The following is a 24998-nucleotide window of genomic DNA, read 5'->3' as shown; positions in this document are numbered from 1 at the left end:
GCATGGTGAGCAGCGTCTACGTTGTCAAGTCATCCAAAAACATTGCAGACATTGGATAAAAATAAAATGTTTAACATCTTCGGTTGTGAGTGATGGAAACAAGTCGGCCTCAGCGACAATTATTTGAATAATTCAATGGATTATTTGTGCACACGGGTGATGACTAAAGTGTCTTAAATCTCTTATGTGACTGTTTTTGGAAATTGTATTTCTTGGCCGGGCGTCAATTAAACCGCAGTACCGAAGCAAAACTGTAGGAGCAGTCGAAACCGTCCCTTTAGACCGGAACCCTGGCCCATTGCTCGAGATGCGCATTATACTTCCTATTTTTCTGAAGTTCTTGTTTTTAAAATGGCGCCGTTAGACTTGGATAAGTATGTTGAGATTGCAAGACAGTGCAAATATTTACCAGAAAACGACTTAAAGGTGAGCATTAATATTATTTTTATTCGTGTACTTAACCAATACCCATATGTTAGTACATTCGCTCTGGCTATATCAATCATATTGCGACATCAATATGGCTGGCTAAGCTAGCATGATTTCCGACTTCAATTAAATGAAAGCAGCTAACGTTAGCCAGTACAGTAGCTTGCCTGTTAGCCGAACACGTCAAACCTTGGGATAACCACGATGGAATAGATGTATATTATTGCCTTTAGAGATCTTGCTAACTAGTTAAACCTGTGAACTAGATATGCAGATGACTAACGTTAACGGTAGCTAACGTTCGTGGGCTAATGTCAGGTTCAGCCATGGTTTGTTAACTAACAGGCTAACGCGTTAGCTATGTAGCAGATTACTATATAGGAAGGATAATAGCTTTCAGCACGTACATTTATAGTCAGCTAGCCAGCTTAGTATAGTACAGAGCAAATATTGGTGTCTTTCGAAAACGTAACGTTGTGACCTGAAACCACAACATTATTTCAGTATTGGTTAGCTAATGTGAGACGTATCAATCAGGGCCCAGGAAGTTGTAGCTAACTACCATTGCAAACCTAGTTTTAACAAATAACATGTGAAGAGGCTGGGTTGATCAACTCCACGATATTTACATCTGGTCCATTGATGTGATCGTGGAGTTGAGAAACCTGGATACCTATGAAGATGCCTCCCATTTAGAGAGGGTTTCTGATGATATGGCCAAATATTCGAAAATTGGCCAATTCAAAGATGGTCCTTTAGAAATAGCAGTAGGTCCAGTGTGCAAGCCTTATTATTCAGCCTAATAATTTTGTCATGTCTCATCCCTCTCAGAGATTATGTGACTATGTATGTGATTTGCTACTCGAGGAATCAAATGTTCAACCAGTATCCACCCCAGTCACTGTTTGTGGAGACATTCATGGCCAGGTAATATCCAATGTTCTTTTTGATACCATTCCCAAATTAATTTGTTCTTTAACTCTTTTTTGTTTTGTTTCTACATTAAAAATCATCGTCCATGATTTTAAATGCATTATCCCAATGTGTGGTTGTTTTGTTTTAAATGATCAAACAAATATATCTACTGTGCACATTCTGAATATCCCCATTTTTATAGTAAATGTGAAATTCTCTTTCTGAACACTGTCTCCAGTTTTATGACCTATGTGAACTCTTCAGAACTGGCGGACAAGTTCCAGACACAAACTACATTTTTATGGTAAGTGGGAAGTTGTATTATATTGTTATGCCCTGCATAAAAAAAAAATGAATTTAGAACATAAGCTGGATCTGACTTGCGATTGATCTGAACCCTGGTCAATGCCTGTCTGTTTTGCCCAGGGAGACTTTGTGGACAGGGGATACTACAGCTTGGAGACATTCACGTATCTGCTAGCCTTAAAAGCCAAGTGGCCGGACCGCATCACGCTTCTACGAGGAAATCACGAAAGCAGGCAGATAACACAGGTGTACGGCTTTTACGGTGAGCAACATGCCTAATTGCTGGGGGCACATTAACTCTAACAACACATAAGACCATATGTATCCTTGTAGGGTCTCGTGCCATAGTTATTGGAACAATTGGTAACTAACCTGGTATCAAGAAGCAAACAAGTAGCTGAATTTCTAAGTTATTATGGTGTAATTACCATTTAACCTTGAGCTAAAATAAAAGATTCCAGAAATTCTTCATATGTCCAAAAAGCTTATTTCTATCAAAGTGAGCATTTCTCCTTTGCCAAGACAATCTATCCACCAGACAGGTGTTGCATCTCAAGAAGCTGATTAACCTTTCTAGCGCAGGCGTTCCGCTAGCGGAACCCCTCGACAACATTCCGCTGAAAAGGCAGCGCACTAAATATTTTTTGAAATATGTAACTTTCACACATTAACAAGTCCAATACAGCAAATGAAAGATAAACTTCTTGTTAATCTACCCATCGTGTCCAATTTAAAAAATGCTTTACAGCAAATGAAAGATAAACCCATCGTGTCCGATTTCAAAAATGCTTTATCTTTCATTTGCTGTATTGGACTTGTTAATGTGTGAAAGTTACATATTTCAATTTTTTTTTTTTTACATTTCGTGCGCTGCCTTTTCAGCGGAATGTTGTCGAGGGGTTCGGCTAGCACTAGAAAGGTTAATCAGCTTCTTGAGATGCAACACCTGTATGTATATGTTAGATCACCACCAAGCAAAAAAACACACAGCCATTTTTACAGCCAAAGATGGGAGTCACAAAAAGCAGAAATATAGATACAAATTCATCACTAACCTTTGATGATCTTCATCAGATGACATTCATAGGACATCGTGTTACACAATACATGTATGTTTTGTTCGATAATGTGCATATTTATATCCAAAAATCTCAGTTTACATTGCAGAGTTACGTGCAGTAATGTTTTGATTCCAAAACATCCTGTGATTTTGCAGAAATACTCATAAAACATTGATAAAAGATAAATGTTATTCACAGAATTAAAGATAGACTTCTCCTTAACCGCTGTGTCAGATTAAATTTTTTTTAAAAAACTTTACAGAAAAAGCATAATCTGAGAATGGCACTCAGAGACCAATCCAGCCAGAGAAATATCTGCAATTTTGGAGTCAACAGAAGTTAGAAATAACACAAAAAATATTCACTTACCTTTGATCATCAGAAGGCACTCCCAGGAATCCCAGTTCGGCAATAAATGACTGATTTGTTCCATAAAGTCCATCATTTATGTCCAAATAGCCACTTGTTGTTAGCGTGTTCAGCCCAGTAATTTATCTTTATGAAGCGAGAGCACTTCATCCAGACAAAAACTCAATGTTCTGTTACAGGTCGTAGAAACAAGTTAAACGATGTATGGAATCAATCGTTAGGATGTTTTTAACATAAAACATCAATAATGTTCCAACCGGAGAATTCCTATGTCTGAAGAAAAGCACTGGAACGAGAGGAAACTCTGTCGGGAGCGCGCATCACGAGCCTGAGACACTCTGCCAGACCACTGACTCAAACTGGTCTCATGAGCCCCTCCTTTATAGTAGAATCCTCAAACCAGTTTCTAAAGACGGTTGACATCTAGTGGAAGCCGTAGGAAGTGCAACTTAATCCCAGAGACACTGTGTATTTGGTAGGCCAATCTTTGAAAAACTACAAACCTCAGATTTCCCACTTCATGGTTGGATTTATCTCAGGTTTTCGCCTGCCAAATGAGTTCTGTTATACTCACAGACATCATTCAAACAGTTTTAGAAACTTCATAGTGTTTTCTATCCAATCTAATAATAATATGCATATATTAGCATCTGGGAAGGAGTAGGAGGCAGTTCACTCTGGGCTATTCATCCAAAAGTGAGAATGCTGCCCCCTATCCCAAAAAGGTTAAACAGCATGATCATCACACAGGTGCAGCTTGGGTTGGGGACAATGAAAGGCCCCTTTAAAATGTGAAGTTTTGTCTCACAACACAATGCTACAGATGTCTCAAGTTTTAAGGGAGTGTGCAATTGGTATGCTGACTGCAGGAATGTCCACCAGAGCTTTTGGCAGAGAATTGAATGTTACTTTCTTTAATATAAAGCGCCTCCAACGTCATTTTAGAGAATTTGACAATACTACCAACCGGCCTCACAACCGTAAACACGCCAGCCCAGGACCTCCATATCCGGCTTCTTCACCTGCGGGGTCGTCTGAGACCAGCCACCTAGACAGCTGATAAAACTGTGGGTTTGTACAATGGAAGAATATCTGCACATACTGTCAGAAACCATCTCGGGGAAGCTCATCCGCATGCTCTTCTGAGACCAGGTTCTTAACCTGACTGCAGTTCAGTGTTGTAATCGACTTCAGTGGGAAAATGCTCACCTTCGATGGCCGCTGGCATGCTGGAGAAGTGTGCTCTTCACGGATGAATCCCGGTTTCAATTGTACCAGGCAGACCGTGTGTATGGTGTCGTGTGGACGAGCTGTTTGCTGATATCAAGATTGTGAACAGAGTGCCCCATGGTGGTGTTATGGTTATGGCAGCGGCATGCATAAGCAACGGACAACAAACATGATTGCATTTTATCAATGCCAATTTGAATGCACAGACAACATACCGTGACGAGATCCTGGGGCCTTTGTCGTGCCATTCATCCGCCGCCATTACATATTTTATCATGATAATGCACAGTCCCATGTCGCAAGGATCTGTACACAATTCCAGGGTTTGCAAAAGGAGCTTGAGGTGCTTAAAGTATGTGAATTTGGCATTCTGAAATTTAAGTACTCAGACATTTTCTCAAGTTGGTACTTGAATTAAAATGAGGAGAACAGATAATGATCAAATACATTTATGAAAAACATTAGAAAAATGTATTGGTTTTGCTAATTCTAATTTGGGCTGAACTGACTTTGTTTTTTTAAATACTTATTTTGTACATAATGTTGCGTCTCTTATGACCAAAAATAACTTCTGGACATCAGGACTGCAATTCCTCATCACGGACTGGCAGAATCCTTTTTTTCCTTTAACGAGTCTGACGCGCCAGACGCAAATGATATACTCCTTTCTCGGAGACAGGCCCAGATTCCTGTGATTTGCATGAAGAGGAGGTGGAGAAAAAGGGGCCAACGGGTAGGCTGCCTTCTGAGAATTCGTAGGCGATCGAATAAACCCCCACTTCCTTCCATTCTGCTAGCAAACGTGCAATCTTTGGAGAATAAAACGGATGACCTACGCGCAAGATTAAGCTACCAACGGGACATTCAAAACAGCGATATCTTAAGCTTCACAGAGTCATGGCTGAATGATGACACTATCAACATACAGCTGGCTGGTTATACGCTGTAATGGCAGGATAGAACAGCGGCGTCTGGTAAGACATGGGGCAGAAGGCTATGTATTTTTGTAAATAACAGCTGATGCACGATATTTAAGTAAGTCTCGCTATTGCTCGCCTGAGGTAGCGTATCTCATGATAAGCTGTAGACCACATGATCTACCATAATTCTATCCTCCTGATTCCTGCTCACAAGCAAAAATTAAAGCAGGAAGCACCAGTCTAGATCAATAAAAATGTGGTCAGGTGAAGCAGATGCTAGCACAGACTGGAATATGTTCTGAGATTCCTCTGATGGCATTGAGGAGTACACCGCATCAGTCATTGGCTTCATCAATAAGTGCATCGATGACGTCGTCCCCACAGTGACCGTACGTACATACCCCAACCAGAAGCCATGGATTACAGGCAACATCCACACTGAGCTTTCAAGGAGCGGGACTCTAACTCGGAAGCTTATAAGAAATGCCGTTATGCCCTCTGACGAACCATCAAACAGGCAAAGCGTCAATACAGGACTAAGATCGAATCGTACTACACCAGCTCTGACGCTCGCTCGTCAGATGTGGCAGGGCTTCCAAACCATTACAGACTTCAAAGGGAAGCACCGCCGTGAACTGCCCAGTGACACGAGCCTACCAGACGAGCTAGGCTCGCTTCGAGGAAAATAACACTGAAACATGCATGAGAGCACCAGCTGTTCCGGAAGACTGTGTGATCATGCTCTCCGCAGCCGGTGTGAGTAAGACCTTTAGACAGGTCAACATTCACAAGGCCGCAGGTCCAGATGGATTACCAGGACGTGTACTGCAAGCATACGCTGACCAACTAGCAAGTGTCTTCACTGACATTTTTAACCTCTCCTTGTCCGAGTCTGTAATACCAACATGTTTTAAGCAGACTACCATAGTGCCTGTGCCCAAGAACACTAAGGTAACCTGCCTAAATGACTACCGACCCGTAGCACTCACGTCTGTAGCCATGAAGTGCTTTGAAAGGCTGATCATGGCTCACATCAACACCATTATCCCAGAAACCCTAGACCCACTCCAATTTGCATACCGCCCTAACAGATCCACAGATGATGCAATCTCTATTGCACTCCACACTGCCCTTTCCCACCTGGACAAAAGGAACACCTATGTGAGAATGCTATTCATTGACTACAGCTCAGCGTTCAACATCATAGTGCCCCCAAAGCTCATCAATAAGCTAAGGACCCTGGGACTAAACATCTCCCTCTGCAATTGGATCCTGGACTTCCTGACGGGCTGCTCCCTGGTAGTAAAGGTAGGTAACAACACATCCGCCATGCTGATCCTCAACACAGGGGTGTGTGCTCAGTCCACTCCTGTACTCCCTTGTTCACTCATGACTGCACGGCCAGGCACGACTCCAACACCATCGTTAAGTTTGCTTATGACACAACAGTGGTAGGCCTGACCATCGACGAGACAGCCTATAGGGAGGAGGTCAGAGACCTGGCCGTGTGGTGCTAGGACAACAACCTCTCTCCCAATGTGATCAAGACAAAGGAGATGATTGTGGACTACAGGAAAAAGAGGACCAAGCATCTCATCGACGGGGCTGCAGTGGAGCAGGTTGAGAGCTTCAAGTTCCTTGGTGTCCACATCACCAACAAACTAACATGGTCCAAGCACACCAAGACAGTCGTGAAGAGGGCACGACAAAACCTATTCCCCCTCAGGAGACTGAACTTATTTGGCATGGGTCCTGAGATCCTCAAAAGGTTCTACAGCTGCACCATCAAGAGCATCCTGACTGGTTGCGCATCACTGCCTGGTATGGCAACTGCCCGGCCTCCGACCGCAAGGCACTACAGAGGGTAGTGCGAACGGCCCAGTACATAACTGGGGCCAAGCTTCCTGCCATCCAGGTCCTCTATACCAGGCAGTGTCCGAGGAAGGCCCTAAAAATTGTTAGACTCCAGCCACCCTAGTCATAGACTATTCTCTCTGCATCCGCACGGCAAGCGGTACCGAAGCGCCAAGTCAAGGTCCAAGAGACTTCTAAACAGCTTCTACCCTCAAGCCATAAGACTCCTGAACACCTAATCAAGTGGCTGCCCAGACTTTTTGCATTGTCCCACCTCTCCCCCTCTCTTACGCCGCTGCTAATCTCTGTTGTTATCATCTAGGCATAGTCACTCTATTAACTCTACCTATATGTACATATTACCTCAACTAACCGGTGACTCTGTACCGGTACCCCCCCTCTATATAGTCTCGCTATTGTTATTTTACTGCTGCTCTTTAAGTACTTTTTGCTATTATTTTTTTCAACTGCATTATTGGTTAAGAGTCTGTAAGTAAGCATTTCACTGTGACTATTAAAATTAGATTTGATTTGACGCCGCCAAACCTCACATCAATGGCTAAAATGCCGGGCAAATGTAGATTCGTCACTACTCAGATGACAAAATAATCCGTACTGATTTACCACTCACGTATTGAGTAAATAAGTAGTGAAACAATGTATTATTGAGTAGAACTTATAGGGTAGTGATAAATACTATGGTAGTTGTTTTTCTTTCATGCGGTTGTGGCGATATACTGCCATCTGGTGGTGACCAGAAACAATTCTATAACATTAAGTATTACAAATTGATGGCCCTTGAAAATATTAGTGCTTGAAAAAGTCCTTGAATTTGATTTGCCACTGTCTGTACGAACACTGCAATTCTTGGAGTTCTTCCATGGCCTGCGTACTCACCCAACATGTCACCCATTGAGCATGTTTGGGATGATCTGGATCAATATGTACCACAGCGTGTCTCAGTTCCCACCAATATCCAGCAACTTCACATAGCCATTGAAAAAGAGTGGGACAACATTCCACAGGCCACAATCAACAGCCTGATCAACTCGATGCGAAGGAGATGTTTTGCACTGTATGAGGCAAATGGTGGTCACACCAGATACTGACTGGTTTTCTGATCCCCGCCCCAATTGTTTTTTAAAGTTATCTGTGACCAATAGATGCATATCGGTATTCCCAGTCGAGTGAAATCCATTGATTAGGGCCTAATTAATTAATTTCAAATTTCTGATTTCTCTACATTTTATTATTTAACCTTTATTTAACTAGGCCAGTCAGTTAAGAACAAATTCTTATTTACAATGACGGCCTACCCCAGCAAACCCTAACCCGGACAATGCTGGTTAAATTGTGTGCCGCCCTATAGGACTCCCAATCACGGCCGGTTGTGACACAGCCTGGAATCTAACCAGGGTCTGCAGTGACGCCTCTAGCGCTGATATGCCGTGCCTTAGACCTCTGTGCCACTAGGGAACACATAAATGTGAACTGTAACTCAGTTAAAGTTTTGAAATTGTTGCGTGTTATGCTTATAGTTTCGTTCAGTGTAAAAAACATAATAATAATAAGTGCTGCCAGATTTGTAAAGTGTTCTCGATTTTTACCTGTTATTTTTTGCAGATGAGTGCCAAACTAAATATGGAAATGCAAATGCGTGGCGATACTGCACTAAAGTGTTTGACATGCTAACAGTAGCGGCTGTAAGTCCAATCACCATGACCATTCACACTTCTTTGAATACATGTGCTTTATCTATCTTACATTTTCCCACACATATGAATCAATCACTTACAGAGTTTCTTACCACAGTTGATAGACGAGCAGGTCCTTTGTGTGCATGGTGGTCTTTCACCTGACATCAAGACCCTGGACCAGATCCGCACAATCGAGCGCAACCAAGAGATTCCCCACAAGGGGGCCTTCTGTGACCTGGTGTGGTCGGACCCAGAGGATGTGGACACCTGGGCCATCAGTCCGCGAGGTGCAGGCTGGCTGTTTGGCGCCAAGGTCACTAATGAGGTAAACGCATCAAATTGTCCTGAGTAGAGGGCTAACTACTACAGCTTATAATGATGATATGAATAGACCTAGACGGTAGGCTTGGGTGGTATATACAGTATACCGGTATGATTTTCAATACAGTAAAAATGCTCGGGGTTTGCATGCTACGCCACTGCTTATAAAATATAATTTATTTGGCACATCTTAGATAGTTAACTCATCTTCAGTTCAGGGCTCCAGTTATGCATTTGGTTCTCTAACTTGCTAGCTTGTAAGCTCAAGCTTCTTGGTTATAGCAGAGACAATCACCTCCTGGATCAAGATCCCTGCTGCCCAATTTGTTTTGTGCATTTTTTTTTTTTTTCAATTTGAAAGAGAGACCTATGTTGAATACTGAGCTCATCTGTGGTTCTGTTTGACCCATTTCAGTTTGTTCACATCAATAATCTGAAGCTGATTTGCCGTGCACACCAGCTGGTCCACGAGGGCTACAAGTTCATGTTTGACGAGAAGCTGGTGACGGTGTGGTCCGCGCCCAACTACTGTTACCGCTGTGGAAACATTGCCTCCATCATGGTCTTCAAAGACGTGAACACCCGGGAGCCCAAGCTGTTCCGCGCCGTGCCCGACTCGGAGCGGGTCATCCCTCCCAGAACAACAACACCTTATTTCCTCTAATCACAAGAGCCATTTTGTTCACTCCAAAAATAGCCCGTTGCCTCTTTCCCTCACCAATTTCCCGTTTGCTGTCTTAAGGAAGTGGATAGGTGTAACTAAGAAATGACAATACAATGGCTTCACCTTGGTCTGGTCCAGAACTAACCATAGCTCTTACCTCTTCAGTGTTTACAGATCTGAAGGAATGAGATGTGTATAAGCAACATGATGTAAGCTCCCCTAAGCCTCATTGAAAGGTTGAGCTGTCACTAGTTTGTTTATATCCGTCTCATCCCTTTAGATCTGCAAAAACCTAAGTGATAGATGCTTCTGGACTGAATCTTGTAATACTTTTAGGGGATCTATCTATATTTCTTAAACCTATCTGGTTTGTTGTCATCTGCAAAGGGTTAGTGGTTTTGGGACTGGGCTATTGTCCCTACTGTCAACAATCCCCTCCCACCCCCCCAAGCTTCTCCCAACAGGACTTGCATTTCTCGATCTGTTATATTGAACATTTTCTTTCTTGAAATATCCCACCTCAGTCCTGCCTCATTCCCTTGATAGTATTTGATGTTGCCAAATGCATATTTGTTTTTGTAGATTAACATTGTTGCATTGGATGAATTGACTCAATAGTACTGTTGGCCCTTCATTTCAATTGAAGCCCTATCTCTATACTTCACCCCAATACTCCTGATTTTAATTTCTACTCCCTCAAATTCTATTTGATGTGAGTAAATGGGACACACTGTTCCTATTAAATGTAATTGTAGCCAACAGTGTATTTGTATGAATGTTTTGCAGCTTTGTGCACATTCAACGGTCATTCATCTACTCTGCTCCTTTGTAGGGATATTATCATAGACTGTCACGGATTGAATTCCTTGAATTGCACTGTGTCTCAGAATTCCATGTTAACTATTGAATGGAATTCAGTGATGTGAGTTTTATCGTTCCAACTGGGTCGATATTGCAATTACGCTAAAGGCACGTCAGACCTGATACTATGAACTCTCAGCTGTAATCTATAGAAGAAAACAGTTTTGTCCTCATGCCGTATTATCTTCACAGATATTATTTCCACAGAAGACAGCAACTTAAGTATGCTGCTGCTGTTTTTTAAACCAGATCAGGGTGATTGGGGAGGGGATAAGTCTTGGGGACTGTGTGGGCGATTAGGCTTTTGTACATTAAAATAATTGTATTGATTATTTCTCCTATTTTTTTCTGATTTGTTGTATTTTATTATTGTAGACCGCTATCAACCTACCAATTGAAAATAAAAAGCCTTTAACTTAAGTACCTGTTTATTTTGTTAAAATATCCAACGGTGGTTGCTGCATTTGTGGCAGACCAGCTGGCATTCTGACTAGAATACGTTGGTGTGCAAATAAACCGCCAGTCACTAGAGAACAAACTGGATGAGCTCCGTTTGAGACTATTCTATCAATGGGACCTGAAGAACTTTAATATTCTATGTTTTATGGAGTTTTGGCTGAACAAGAACATGGATAATATACTTCTGGCTTTTCCATGCATTGTCAAGACTGGTCAGCATCCTCAGGTAAGATGGGGGGGTCTGTCTCTTTGTTAACCAACTGGTGCATGATCTCTAATGTTTTTGCATGCTTGGGTCCCCAAACCTCATGATAAGCTGCAGACCATGTTATTTACCATGAGAGTTTTATCTATTTTTCGTAGCTGTCCATTTTACCACCACCAAACCAATGCTGTCACTAAGACCACACTCAACGAGCTGTATAGGGCCATAAGCAAACAAGAAAATGCACACCCGAAGGCGGTGCTTTTAGTGGCCGGTGATTTTAATGCAGGGAAACTGAAATCAGTGTTCACGTCCCTAAGGATCTTTCATGATCCAGACACATCAACATGGTCATGAGGAGGGCACGACAATGCCCCTTCCACCTCTGGAGGCTGAAAAGATTTGCCATCAGCCCTCAGATCCTCAAATTCTGCAGCTGCACCACTGAGAGCACCTTGACTGGCTGCATCACCGCTTGGTATGGCAACTACTTGGCATCTGACTGCAAGGGACTACAGAGGGTAGTGCGTATGGCCAAGTACATCACTGGGGCAGGGAGCTCGCTAGGTCCCTGCCATCAAGTTTCCAGTTGTCTTGAAAGCACCATAAGTCCAGAGAATGCCAGACTGATGACAGTTTGACAAATTCTGCCCAGAATGACTGCTGCGCCACTTTCCTGTTCAAGTGAGGTGAGTCCAAAAATGTCTTGCTGCTGCATAAATGTAATATTCCAGGGAGATATGTATACTGTAGCTAAGAAAATAATACTAAGTGTATGTTGTGTAGTAAGCTGTTAGTAACCCATGTGCCTCACCCTAATAATTTGGTCACTTTCCCCCACATAACTTAGCCTACTGTTCTGACTTGGTTGGTGGTGCACATGTAGCCTATAGCCTGTTTTAGAGAAATGTAATCATAAAATATTGTAAGAGCTTTCATTGCTTATATGCCCCCTTTATTTATCCTACGGTTCTGACTTGGTGTACAGGGAGAATACTGTAAGAACGGCCCATGTTCTGAATTCTATTGCTGTATATTTCAAAAGTGCTGAACTAATAGTTATATTGACTGTCCGTCCTAGCTCGCTCATTATCAATCGAAATTACGGATAGTCTCTTGTCCACTTGTCGTCCCCTTATGTCATAGTTTGTACATCTGAATTGTTAGTAGAAACCACATTTGTTTAAGCAGGTCAGCCATGTTTTTTTGGGGGGGGCAGTAAATGAGGCTGAATGAACTGTTTCGCTGCCAGACAAGGATTCACTCTGTGGTGCTGAAAAGAAAGCTCTGCTGTTGTGACAGCTTTATGTAGGTCCTAACAGTGTGGGCAGCATTTGTCACCGCTATAGTGCAATTAATTTATTGTTTAGTGGCTTTGCTGGCATGCATCAATTTTTGTTGAGTTTGCCCCACCCAGATTTGCATGCTGAAATTGTCATTGCTTTCTGCTATCGTATGGCAAGCTGTACCGATGCGATGCACCAAGTCTGGAACAAACAGTTGCCCTGAACAGCTTCTATCCCCAAGCAATAACACTGCTAAATAGTTCACCAAATACCGTGCATTCAGAGTGTTCACACCCCTTGACTTTTTCCCCAAAAAATTGTTACAAAATGTGATTAAAATGTATGTCTTTATTTATTTTTACAACGATCTACACAAAATACTTGAATGTGAAAGTAGAAGAAAGATTCTATCATTTGAAAAACATGTATGAAAAATACATCTCTATTAGATAAGTGTTTAGCTTAAGCGATTACAGCTGTGAGTCTTTCTGGGTAAGTTTCTAAGAGCGTTCCACACCTTGATTATGCAACATTTTCTTTTTTTAAATTATTCAAGCTCTGTCAAATTGGTTGTTGATCATTGCTAGACAACCATTTTCAGGTCTTGCCATAGATTTTCAAGCAGATTTAAGTCAAAACTGTAGCTAGGCCACTCGAGCATTCACTGTCTTCCTGGTAAGCAACAAGTGCATTCAGAAAGTATTGCAAGTCTCCCCCTTTTTCCTCCGATGGTCATTATGGCCAAAGAGTTCAATTTTTGTTTCATCAGACCAGAGGACATTTTTCCAAAAAGTACGATCTTTGTCCCCATGTGCAGTTGCAAACCGTAGTCTGGCTTTTTATTGGCAGTTTTGGAGCTGTGGCTTCTTCCTTGCTGAGCGGCCTTTCAGGTTATGTCGATATAGATACTTTTGTACCGGTTTCCTCCAGCATCTTCTCAAGCTCCTTTGCTGTTCCGGGATTGATTTGCACTCTGGAAGACAGAACGCGTCTCCTTCCTGAGCTGTATGACTGCTGAATGGTCCCATGGTGTTTCTACTTGCGTACTATTGTTTGTACAGATGAACGTGGTACCTTCAGATGTTTTGAAATTGCTCTCAAGTACGAACCAGACTTGTGGAGGTCTACAATTTTTCTTCTGAGGTCTTTGCTGATTTCTTTTGATTTTCCCATGTCAAGCAAAGAAGCACTGAGTTTGAAAGTAGGCCTTGAAATACATCCACATGTACACCTCCAATTGATTCAAATGATGTTAATTAGCCTGTTTAAAGGCACAGTCAACTTAGTGTAAGTAAACTTCTGACCCACTGGAATTGTGATAGTGAAATAATCTGTCTGTAAACAATTGTTGGAAAAATGTCTTGTCATGCACAAAGTAATGTCCTAACCGACTTGCCAAAACTATAGTGTAACAAGAAATTTGTGGAGTGGTTGAAAAACGAGTTTTAATGACTCCAACCTAAGTTTATGTAGATTTCCGACATCAACTGTCTGTACATACTGTATCTACCTCAATGACCTACATCGACTCGGTACAGGTAGCTTGTGTGTGTGTGTGTGTATATATATATTAATTATACCAAAGTTATCATTACTCTGAGTGTTATTTATTCCTCATGTTATCCTTTTTCTATTATTTTTCCAAATTTTCTCTGCTTTGTAGGGATGGGGCTGTAATTCAACATTTCACTATTAGCCTACACCTGTTGTGAAGCATGTGACAAATACAATTCGATTCGATGTCAGAAGTGGGATGGCGCAACTACCTGCAACAGTGCGAACTCTTTTGATTGTGGTTAGCATACTTCAGTTGATTTGAAGTCAGGGTTTTAGCCCTGCAGTGGTTACACTGAGTTACACTTTGGTTATAATTTACTTTCATACATTATTTGAAGCTATCAAAATTAAAGGAATATATTATATCCTTGTGTTTATGATTATGATAACCTTCGGCAATTTGACTAATTCAAGTATCTCATGAAAGTACAAGTTCATACTTCAGAATCAAGGTGTTTATTTCATTTATTGAAATGACTGGAACTCTTACAGACAGGCTTTTAACCAGGTAGCAAAGACGACTGACTGAACGTGCCCCTCGTGCAGAACGTTGACGTATTTCTCCATTCACCCTCCTCCTTCCACAGTCTGAGCACACACATATACAACCACCCGCAGTTAGTTTGACTGCCATCGGCTTGGTGCACCACGGTTCCGTTTCTTTTTCCTAGTGTAAAACCGCTGTAAATGACAGTGCGGCACTGCATTGGAGGCTCTGACTTAAAAGGGTTCATACATTTACACCTGGATACGGTTGCTCTCAGGACGACAGGGTGGAGACATCAGGACTGAGTCAGGTAGTTAGCCAGTTTAGCTAACGATAGCTAGTATATTTGGAGAAGTCGAGAAATGGCTAGCTAGCTATATTTTCTTTAGCTGGCTAGCTACAATAGCTACGTATCCAACCGTCCAGCTGTTTACGCAGCTAACTAGTAGCTGGGTGAAATTGGTTGCACATCATTAGCAAGCTGCTTAGATTGATGCATTGCTAATAGCTAGCTAACTACATGCATTGATTGTATAGACAAAAGAATCGAAATACAATAACGGATTTGCATTGCCAAGTAGTTGAAAGGCAATTTTATTCATGCACGTTTCCAAATCTACCTAGCTAGTAACCTTAACACCTCAACGTTACCAACTAGCTACCTAGGCTTAACAGGTACATGCATTATTAATTTGCTGAATTTTATGACCTTTTATTTCAGGCAAGTCAGTTAAGAACAAACTCTCTTATTTTCTATGACGGCCTAGGAACAGCGGTTAACTGCCTTGTTCCGGGCAGAACGACATATTTTTTTTACCTTGTCAGCGCAGGGATTCGATCTTGCAACCTTTCAGTTACTGGCCCAACGCTCTAACCACTGGGCTACCTGCCGCCATGAGTGCACCGATAGCGTATAAGCTGTTTAGCTAGCTATGTAGTTTTTTGCACAACGTTAAATTGCCCACATAAAAATAAAATCGTGAACTTACGATAGCTTCTTAGCACGCTAGTAACTGGCAGTGCGTTGTCACTGTGGCCGGTTAATGTGTGCACAGATTGTCGTTTTAATCAATACCTCTTCACTGATGTCAAACCAATGTCTCATTTTAAGACGTATAGGCACCTATAGGGTCAACCTCTACTGTTTCAAGTGGATTCGGACTTGACACAAGCCTGTCTTGTTCTGAGAGGTGAGTACATTTCATATGATTTCTGTAGCCGGATGATGATATGATCCACGTTATACTCTGGGGATTTGAAATGCAATTGCGTCCAAAATGTCCACTGAAAAGAAATGATGGCAATGAAGCAAATTGTGACGATTTTTCCACTACCTCCATCTCCAGTCTAGGGAGAGTCATTCATTTAAATATAACCTAGTTTTTGGACTTTACAGTGCCCCCAGAAAGCATACAGCCCCTTTTGGTTGTCTTATGGACCAGAATGATTTGACAATCAACTCTGCTCTTGGTCCTGTCCCCAGTTATTGGCATTGATAATCATACCAATAACATGATCCTACCATCACATGCTTTAATATGTGGATAACATCAACAATTACGTTTGATTGCCCCAGACACTAGCTAAGTTCTCAATGCTGCCACAATATACTAGGCTACATTAGTGATACCATCGATACTTCCCTTAACAAGGAGGTGTAGCTAGTAAAAAAAAAAAAACGTGTCACTTGGGCCGAATACAACAGGTGTAGTAGACCTTAAAGTGAAATCCTTACTTACAAGCCCTTAACCAACAATGATTGAAGAAGTTAAGGAATTGTGTTAAGTATATATATTTTTTTAGATAAGTAGGAAATAAAAGTAACAAGTAATTAATCAACAGCAGTAAAATAATAATAGTGAGGCTATATACAGGGGGTACCAGTACAGAGTCGATGTGCGGGGTCACCGGTTAGTTGAGGTAATATGTACATGTAGGTAGAGTTAAAGTGACTGCATAGATAATAAACAGAGTAGCAGCAGCATAAAAGAGGTGTCTGGGTAGCCTTTGAGCTGTTCAGGAATCTTATGGCTTGGGTGTAGAAGCTGTTAAGAAGCCTTTCTGGACCTAGACTTAGGTACAGTAGCAGAGAGAACAGTCTGACTAGGGTGGCTGGCGTCTTTGACCATTTTTAGGGCCTTCCCTCTGACACCACCTGGTATAGAGGTCCTGGATGGTGGAAAGCTTGGCCCCAGTGATGTACTGGGCCGTATGCACTACCCTCTGTCGTGCCTTGCGGTCGGAGGCCGAGTAGTTGCCATACCAGGCTGTGATGCAACCAGTCGGGATTCTCTCGATGGTGCAGCTGTAGAACCTTTTGAGGATCTCAGGACCCATGCCAAATCTTTTCAGGCTTGTGAGGGGGAATAGGTTTTGTCGTGCCCTCTTCACGACTCTTAGTGTGTTTGCACCATGATAGTTTGGAACTTGAAACTATCAACCTGCCCCACTGCAGCCCCATCGTTGAGAATGGGGGCGTGCTCTGTCCTCTTTTTCCTGTAGTCCACAATCACCTCCTTTGTCTTGATCACGTTGAGGGAGAGGTTGTTGTCCTGGCATCACACGGCCAGGTCTCTGACCTCCCTGTAGGTTGTCTCGTCGATGTCAGGCCTACCACTGTTGTCATTGGCAAACTTGATGATGATGAGTGAACAGGGAGTACAGCAGGGGACTGAGCACACACCCCTGAGGGGCCCCCGTGTTGAGGATCAGCGTGGTGGATGTTGTTTCTAGAGGTCGACCGATTAATCGGAATGGCCGATTTAATTAGGGCAGATTTCAAGTTTTCATAACAATCGGAAATCGGTATTTTTGGGTGCCGATTTTTTTTTAAATGTATTTTTTTTATACCTTTTATTTTACTAGGCAAGTCAGTTAAGAACACATTCTTATTTTCAATGACGGCCTAGGAACGGTGGGTTAACTGCCTCGTTCAGGGGCAGAACGACAGATTTTCACCATGTTAGTTCGGGGGTTCCAATCTTGCAACAGTTACAGTTAACTAGTCCAACGCAATAACGACCTGCCTCTCTCTCGTTGCACTCCACAAGGAGACTGTCTGTTACGCGAATGCAGTAAGCCAAGGTAAGTTGCTAGCTAGCATTAAACTTATCTTATAAAAACAATCAATCGTAATCACTAGTTAACTACACATGGTTGATGATATTACTAGATATTATCTAGCGTGTCCTGCGTTGCATATAATCTGACTGAGCATACAAGTATCTAAGTATCTGACTGAGCGGTGGTAGGCAGAAGCAGGCGTGTAAACATTCATTCAAACAGCACTTTTGTGCGTTTTGCCAGCAGCTCTTTGTTGTGCATCAAGCATTGCGCTGTTTATGACTTCAAGCCTATCAACTCCCGAGATGAGGCTGGTGTAACCGAAGTGAAATGGCTAGCTAGTTAGCGCGCGCTAATAGCGTTTCAAACGTCACTCGCTCTGAGCCTTCTAGTAGTTGTTCCCCTTGCTCTGCATGGGTAACGCTGCTTCGATGGTGGCTGTTATCGATGTGTTGTTAGTTCGAGCCCAGGGAGGAGCGAGGAGAGGGACGGAAGCTATACTGTTACGCTGGCAATACTAAAGTGCCTATAAGAACATCCAATAGTCAAAGGTTAATGAAATACAAATGGTATAGAGGGAAATAGTCCTATAATTCCTATAATAACTACAACCTAAAACTTCTTACCTGGGAATATTGAAGACTCATGTTAAGAGGAACCACCAGCTTTCATATGTTCTCATGTTCTGAGCAAGGAACTGAAACGTTAGCTTTCTTACATAGCACATATTGCACTTTTACTTTCTTCTCCAACACTTTGTTTTTGCATTATTTAAACCAAATTGAACATGTTTCATTATTTACTTGAGGCTAAATTGATTTTATTGATGTATTATATTAAGTTAAAATAAGTGTTCATTCAGTATTGTTGTAATTGTCATTATTACAAAAAATATATATATATATATATATTGGGCGATTTTAATCGGTATCGGCTTTTTTGGGCCTCCAATAATCTGTATCGGTATCGACGTTGGCAAATCATAATCGGTCGATCTCTAGTTGTTACCTAGCCTTACCACCTGGGGGCGACCTGTCAGGAAGTCCAGGATCCAGTTGCAGAGGGAGGTGTTTAGTCCTAGGCTCCTTATCTTAGTGATGAGCTTTGAGGGCACTATGGTGTTGAACGCTGAGCTGTAGTCAATGAACAGCATTTGAATAGCGTTCTCACATAGGTGTTCCTTTTGTCCAGGTGGGAAAGGGTGTTGAGTGCAGTAGAGATGGCATCATCTGATGATCTGTTGCAATTTGCCTTGACCAGCCTTTCAAAGCACTTCATGGCAACAGATGTGTGTGCTATGGGTTGGTAGTCATTTAGGCAGGTTACCTTCGTGTTCTTGGGCACAGGGACTATGGCGGTCTGTTTGAAACATGTTGGTATTACAGACTCAGTCAGGGACAGGTTGAAAATGTCAGTGAAGACACTTGCCAGTTGGTCAGCACATGCTTGGAGTACACATTCTGGTAATCCGTCTGGCCTTGCGGCCTTGTGAATGTTGATCTGTTTAAAGGTCTTACTCACATCGGCTACAGAGAGAGTGATCACACAGTCATCCGGAACAGCTGATGCTCTCATGCATGCTTCAGTGTTACTTGCCTCGAAGCGAGCATAGAAGTAATTTAGCTCGTCTGGTAGGCTCGTGTCACTGGGCAGCTCGCGGCTGTGCTTCCCTTTTGTAGTCTGTAATCGTTTGCAAGCCCTGCCACATCAGACGAGTATCGGCGCCGGTGTAGTATGATTCAATCTTAGTCCTGTATTGATGCTTTGCCTGTTTGATGTTTCGTCGGAGGGCATAGCGGTATTTCTTATAAGCTTTAGAGTCCCTTACCTTGAAAGTGGCTGCTCTACCATTTAGCTCAGTGCAGATGTTGCCTGTAATCCATGGCTTCTGGTTGGGGTATGTACGTGTGGTCACTGTGGGGACGACGTCATCGATGCACTTATTGATGAAGCCAATGACATATGTGGTGTACTCCTCAATGCCACCGGAAGAATCCCGGAACATATTCCAGTCTGTGCTAGCAAAACAGTACTGTAGCTTGACATCTGCTTCATCTGACCACCTCCTTATTGACCGAGTCACTGGTACTTCCTGCTTTAGTTTTTGTTTGTAAGCAGGAATCAGGAGGATAGAATTATGTTCAGATTTGCCAAATTAAGGCCGAGGGAGAGCTTTGTACGCGTGCGTCTGTGTGTGGAGTAAAGTTGGTCTAGAGTTTGGCAAGCCTTGTATTCTCGCACAAGTTCATGAATTAGTGGCTTTATATATACTTTTTATTTAAAAAAATCCAATATATTTTTCTGTTAAACTGTTTATAATTGGTTGCTCCTATTCTGCAAAAGGGGGAGTAATATGCTTGAGCTGGTTGGCTTTGACAGCAGTTAGCCTAAGTGTTGGACAGTGTAGAGCCCTTTGGTCATATGGTGATGCAGAAACGATGCTTGCATGCTACATTTCAGTGTGTGTGTATGACCCAATCTTACACACACACCTTGAATGCATGTGCTGGTTAGCAAGTTACATGCTGTTTGCCAGAGTGTGATTACCAGAGCTTGACAGTGAATTGTTGGACAGTGTAGAGCCGTTGGGTTTTCTGGTGATGCAGAAAAGGCTCACACACACAGAGGATATTTCAGTGTCTGTGTGAGGGACAGTGTGCATGTTGATTTGTCCCTCTTCAGTTGCATGACTTAGCAGATGAACAGTGCCTATTTAGCCTCTGGCCCCACTGGCCTCCTACACACAACCTTAATTTTAACCAGGACCAAACCTGGTTACTCACTGTGATGAGGATTGCAGTTCTTCCCTATGGTGTGGTTTTACCTTTTTCCACAGTTGTCTAAAAGACACAAGTTCCCACCTGTTTTTTGTAGTCTTCCAAACAATATGTATTCCACAGACATGGCATTTGCAGGCTTGATTTTAGTTTTTAGCTTACAGCCATTTTTGTCAGATGAATATTATCTACAACAAAGAATGATACATGACAAAATGCTCTTTAGTTTAAACATACGTATTATGGCTTCTATCAAGTCATAGATGCTCTGTGGATTTTCAGGGGAGAGAAGCGGGTGACATGACTGGAGCTGGGGCTGAGGATGACATCCCATTGGGTGAAAGGAAGACGGTCACAGACTTCTGCTACCTGCTGGACAAGTCCAAACAACTCTTCAATGGTCTAAGGTCAGTCTCTGTCTGTCTCTTGAGGTTTCTGTATTTGTGTTTTGATTTATGGCTGAGTCATTTCTAAATGTTTACTTCTCAATGGAATACTCTTAAGTGACATTCAATGCAGTAAGGTATAATTTTAAAAAATACGTTAGGTTTGGGCACGGTTAACTGATCAATCCAATATCCGAACGGACGTTAGTATTAGATTACTTGAGTGAGTGTTCATCTTTGAAGAAAATAAATGGTAGGCCTATTTTAACATTGAAAAAGTTCTACATGGTAGGCCTATATTAACATTGAAAAAGTTCTACATGGTAGGCCTATATTAACATTGAAAAAGCTCTACATGGTAGGCCTATATTAACATTGAAAAAGTTCTAAATGGTAGGCCTATATTAACATTGAAAAAGCTCTACATGGTAGGCCTATATTAACATTGAAAAAGCTCTACATGGTAGGCCTATATTAACATTGAAAAAGTTCTACATGGTAGGCCTATTTTAACATTGAAAAAGTTCTACATGGTAGGCCTATATTAACATTGAAAAAGCTCTACATGGTAGGCCTATATTAACATTGAAAAGGTTCTAAATGGTAGGCCTATATTAACATTGAAAAGGTTCTAAATGGTAGGCCTATATTAACATTGAAAAAGCTCTACATGGTAGGCCTATTTTAACATTGAAAAAGTTCTACATGGTAGGCCTATATTAACATTGAAAAAGCTCTAAATGTAAATGATCCTTGTGACATGTTTACTTTCAAGGATATACCATGATATTTAAAATTCTTAATACACTGCTCAAAAAAATAAAGGGAACACTTAACCTCTTACCTCTACCTGGGACGCTTGCGTCCCAACTAGAGCTCTGGAAATGCAAATGCGCTACGCTAAATGCTAATAGTATTAGTTAAAACTCAAAAGTTCATTAAAATACACATGCAGGGTATCAAATTAAAGCTACACTCGTTGTGAATCCAGGCAACAAGTCAGATTTTTAAAATGCTTTTCGGCGACAGCATGAGAAGCTATTATCTGATAGCATGCACCAATACACTACAACAGAAAAGCACAGCAGGGGACGTAAACAAAATAATTAGCATTTTGGCGTTACACAAACCGCACAATAAAATAGAAAACAGTCATTACCTTTCACCATCTTCTTTGTTGGCACTCCTAGATGTCCCATAAACACTATTGGGTCTTTATTTCGATTAAATCGGGCCATATAAAGCCAAGATATCGTTATATGTAGACTGTGTGATAAACGAAAAAAACAGCGATTTCACAACGTAACGTCATTTTTTAAAATTCAAAAAGTAGACGATAAACTTTCACAAAACACTTCAAATACGTTTGTAATGCTACTTTAGGTATTAGTAAACGTTAATAAGCGATAAAAATCATCCGTAGGCGATGTACATATCATTAGCTGTCGTCTTGGAAAAAATTTCAGGAGAGAGCTCTTCCGGAATGATCTGGGCGGAGACCGGAGGTACGTCGTGCCCCTCTTTCGGTTCAACCAAGAATCAAAGAGGATTAAATTCACAAGATACTCGACAACATGGGGATGCTGTGGGAGTTGAATGCTCGGTCTTATCTAATTCGGCTCACTGTTAACAATTGCGGTAGTGGCGCAAGGATATTTATTTCCATTTTCTGTGATCAGGTTTTCCTGCGCTTTCCGATGTAACGCACGTTATGTAATAGCCACAGTCGTGATTTAACCAGTTTTAAAAACGTCCGAGGGTTTCCTATACACACATTCTAACCATATGAACGTACTATATTCCTGGCATGAGTAGCAGGGCGCTGAAATGTTGCGCGATTTTTAACAAAATGTTCAAAAAAGTAGAGGGTCGACTGAAGAGGTTAAACAACACAATGTAACTCCAAGTCAATCACACTTCTGTGAAATCAAACTGTCCACTTAGGAAGCAACACTGATTGACAATAAATTTCACATGCTGTTGTGCAAATGGAATAGACAACAGGTGGAAATTATAGGCAATTAGCAAGACACCCCCAATAAAGGAGTGGTTCTGCAGGTGGGGACCACAGACCACTTCTCAGTTCTTATGCTTCCTGGCTGATGTTTTGGTCACTTTTGAATGCTGGCGGTGCTTTCACTCTAGTGGTAGCATGAGACGGAGTCTACAACCCACACAAGTGGCTCAGGTAGTGCAGCTCATCCAGGATGGGCCATCAATGCGAGCTGTGGCAAGAAGGTTTGCTGTGTCTGTCAGCGTAGTGTCCAGAGCATGGAGGCGCTACCAGGAGACAGGCCAGCACATCAGGAGACGTGGAGGAGGCCGTAGGAGGGCAACAACCCAGCAGCAGGACCGCTACCTCCGCCCTTGTGCAAGAGGAACACTGCCAGAGCCCGGCAAAATGACCTCCAGCAGGCCACAAATGTGCATGTGTCTGCTCAAACGGTCAGAAACAGACTCCATGAGGGTGGTAATGAGGGCCTGACGTCCACAGGTGGGGGTTGTGCTTACAGCCCAACACCGTGCAGGACGTTTGGCATTTTCCAGAGAACACCAAGATTGGCAAATTCGCCACTGGCGCCCTGTGCTCTTCACAGATGAAAGCAGGTTCACACTGAGCACGTGTGACAGACGTGACAGAGTCTGGAGATGTCGTGGAGAACGTTCTGCTGCCTGCAACATCCTCCAGCATGACTGGTTTGGTGGTGGGTCAGTCATGGTGTGGGGTGGCATTTCTTTGGGGGGCCGCACAGCCCTCCATGTGCTCGCCAGAGGTAGCCTGACTGCCATTAGGTACCGAGATGAGATCCTCAGAACCCTTGTGAGACCATATGCTGGTGCGGTTGGCCCTGGGTTCCTCCTAATGCAGGAAAATGCTAGACCTCCTGTGGCTGGAGTGTGTCAGCAGTTCCTGCAAGAGGAAGGCATTGATGCTATGGACTGGCCCCCCCGTTCACCAGACCTAATTCCAATTAAGCACATCTGGGACATCCTGTCTCGCTCCATCCACCAACGCCACGTTGCACCACAGACTGTCCAGGAGTTGGCGGATGCTTTAGTCCAAGTCTGGGAGGAGATCCCTCAGGAGACCATCCGCCACCTCATCAGGAGCATGCCCAGGCGTTGTAGGGAGGTCATTACAGGCACGTGGAGGCCACACACACTACTGAGCCTCATTTTGACTTGTTTTAAGGACATTACATCAAAGTTGGATCAGCCTGTAGTGTGGTTTTCCACTTTAATTTTGAGTGTGACTCCAAATCTAGACCTCCATGGGTTGATAAATTTGATGTCCATTGATAATTTTTGTTTGATTTTGTTGTCAACACATTCAACTATGTAAAGAAAAAAGTATTTAATAAGAATATTTCATTCATTGAGATCTAGGATGTGTTCCCTTTATTTTTTTGAGCAGTGAATAATAAAATAAACTTTTGAATGTAGTTTTTATAACAGTGCATTGAGCTGCTTCTGTGCATTTAGTCATGCAGTTTTATTTATTTATTTAATTTTTGCCCCTTTTTCTCCCCAATTTCATGGTATCCAATTGTTGTAGTAGCTACTATCTTGTCTCATCGCTACAACTCCCGTACGGGCTCGGGAGAGACGAAGGTTGAAAGTCATGCGTCCTCCGATACACAACCCAACCAGCCGTACTGCTTCTTAACACAGCGCACATCCAACCCGGAAGCCAGCCGCACCAATGTGCCAGAGGAAACACCGTGTACCTGGCAACCTTGGTTAGCGCTCACTGCGCCCGGCCCGCCACAGGAGTCGCTGGTGCGCGATGAGACAAGGACATCCCTACCGACCATGCCCTCCCTAACCCGGACGACGCTAGGCCAATTGTGCGTCGCCCCACGGACCTCCCAGTCGCGGCCGGTTACAACAGAGCCTGGGCGCGAACCCAGGCTCTGATGGCACAGCTGGCGCTGCAGTACAGCGCCCTTAACCACTGCGCCACACGGGAGGCCCAGTCATGCAGTCTTGTCTCGAGACCGAGACTTCTCTTGTCAATAACCAGGTTTCCATCCAACCTTTTTTTGCAAGTAAAGTACGTCAGATAAAGAATGTCATGCCAGGCCTGATGGAAACAGATCATTTGTGGGTAAACTTTCCAAAACAAAACTGTAGACAAGGTGGGATCATGT

The 24998-nt window shown here is 42.6% G+C and overlaps 2 protein-coding genes across 5 annotated transcripts in view; both read left to right on the top strand.

Annotated features, from left to right (window-relative positions):
- Positions 1 to 274: 274 nt before the first annotated feature.
- On the top strand, positions 275 to 9857 carry LOC115119053 (serine/threonine-protein phosphatase 6 catalytic subunit). The gene is made up of 7 exons (XM_029647792.2): positions 275 to 426; positions 1261 to 1356; positions 1583 to 1648; positions 1771 to 1912; positions 8708 to 8787; positions 8897 to 9106; positions 9518 to 9857. The coding sequence occupies exons 1-7, from the start codon at positions 352 to 354 to the stop codon at positions 9764 to 9766; spliced, it is 918 nt and encodes a 305-aa protein (XP_029503652.1). The 5' UTR covers positions 275 to 351; the 3' UTR covers positions 9767 to 9857.
- A 4850-nt stretch (positions 9858 to 14707) lies between these two features.
- Positions 14708 to 24998, top strand: part of scai (suppressor of cancer cell invasion) — a 44796-nt gene continuing 34505 nt past the window's right edge. The window contains exons 1-3 of one of the 4 annotated variants that reach the window (XM_029647773.2): positions 14708 to 14931; positions 15733 to 15811; positions 20744 to 20868. In XM_029647773.2, coding sequence (XP_029503633.1) covers positions 20762 to 20868 — 107 coding nt within the window. In that variant the 5' untranslated portion in view covers positions 14708 to 14931; positions 15733 to 15811; positions 20744 to 20761. The remainder of the gene's footprint in view (positions 14932 to 15732; positions 15812 to 20743; positions 20869 to 24998) is intronic. The other 3 variants (XM_029647757.2, XM_029647750.2, XM_029647765.2) reach the window with 3 other exon arrangements.

Source organism: Oncorhynchus nerka, linkage group LG4 (genome assembly GCF_034236695.1).
Source record: "Oncorhynchus nerka isolate Pitt River linkage group LG4, Oner_Uvic_2.0, whole genome shotgun sequence".
Lineage (NCBI taxonomy): Eukaryota > Metazoa > Chordata > Actinopteri > Salmoniformes > Salmonidae > Oncorhynchus > Oncorhynchus nerka.
The sequence above is the reverse complement of the archived record's forward strand: the minus strand, read 5'-3'. Positions and strand labels throughout refer to the sequence as shown.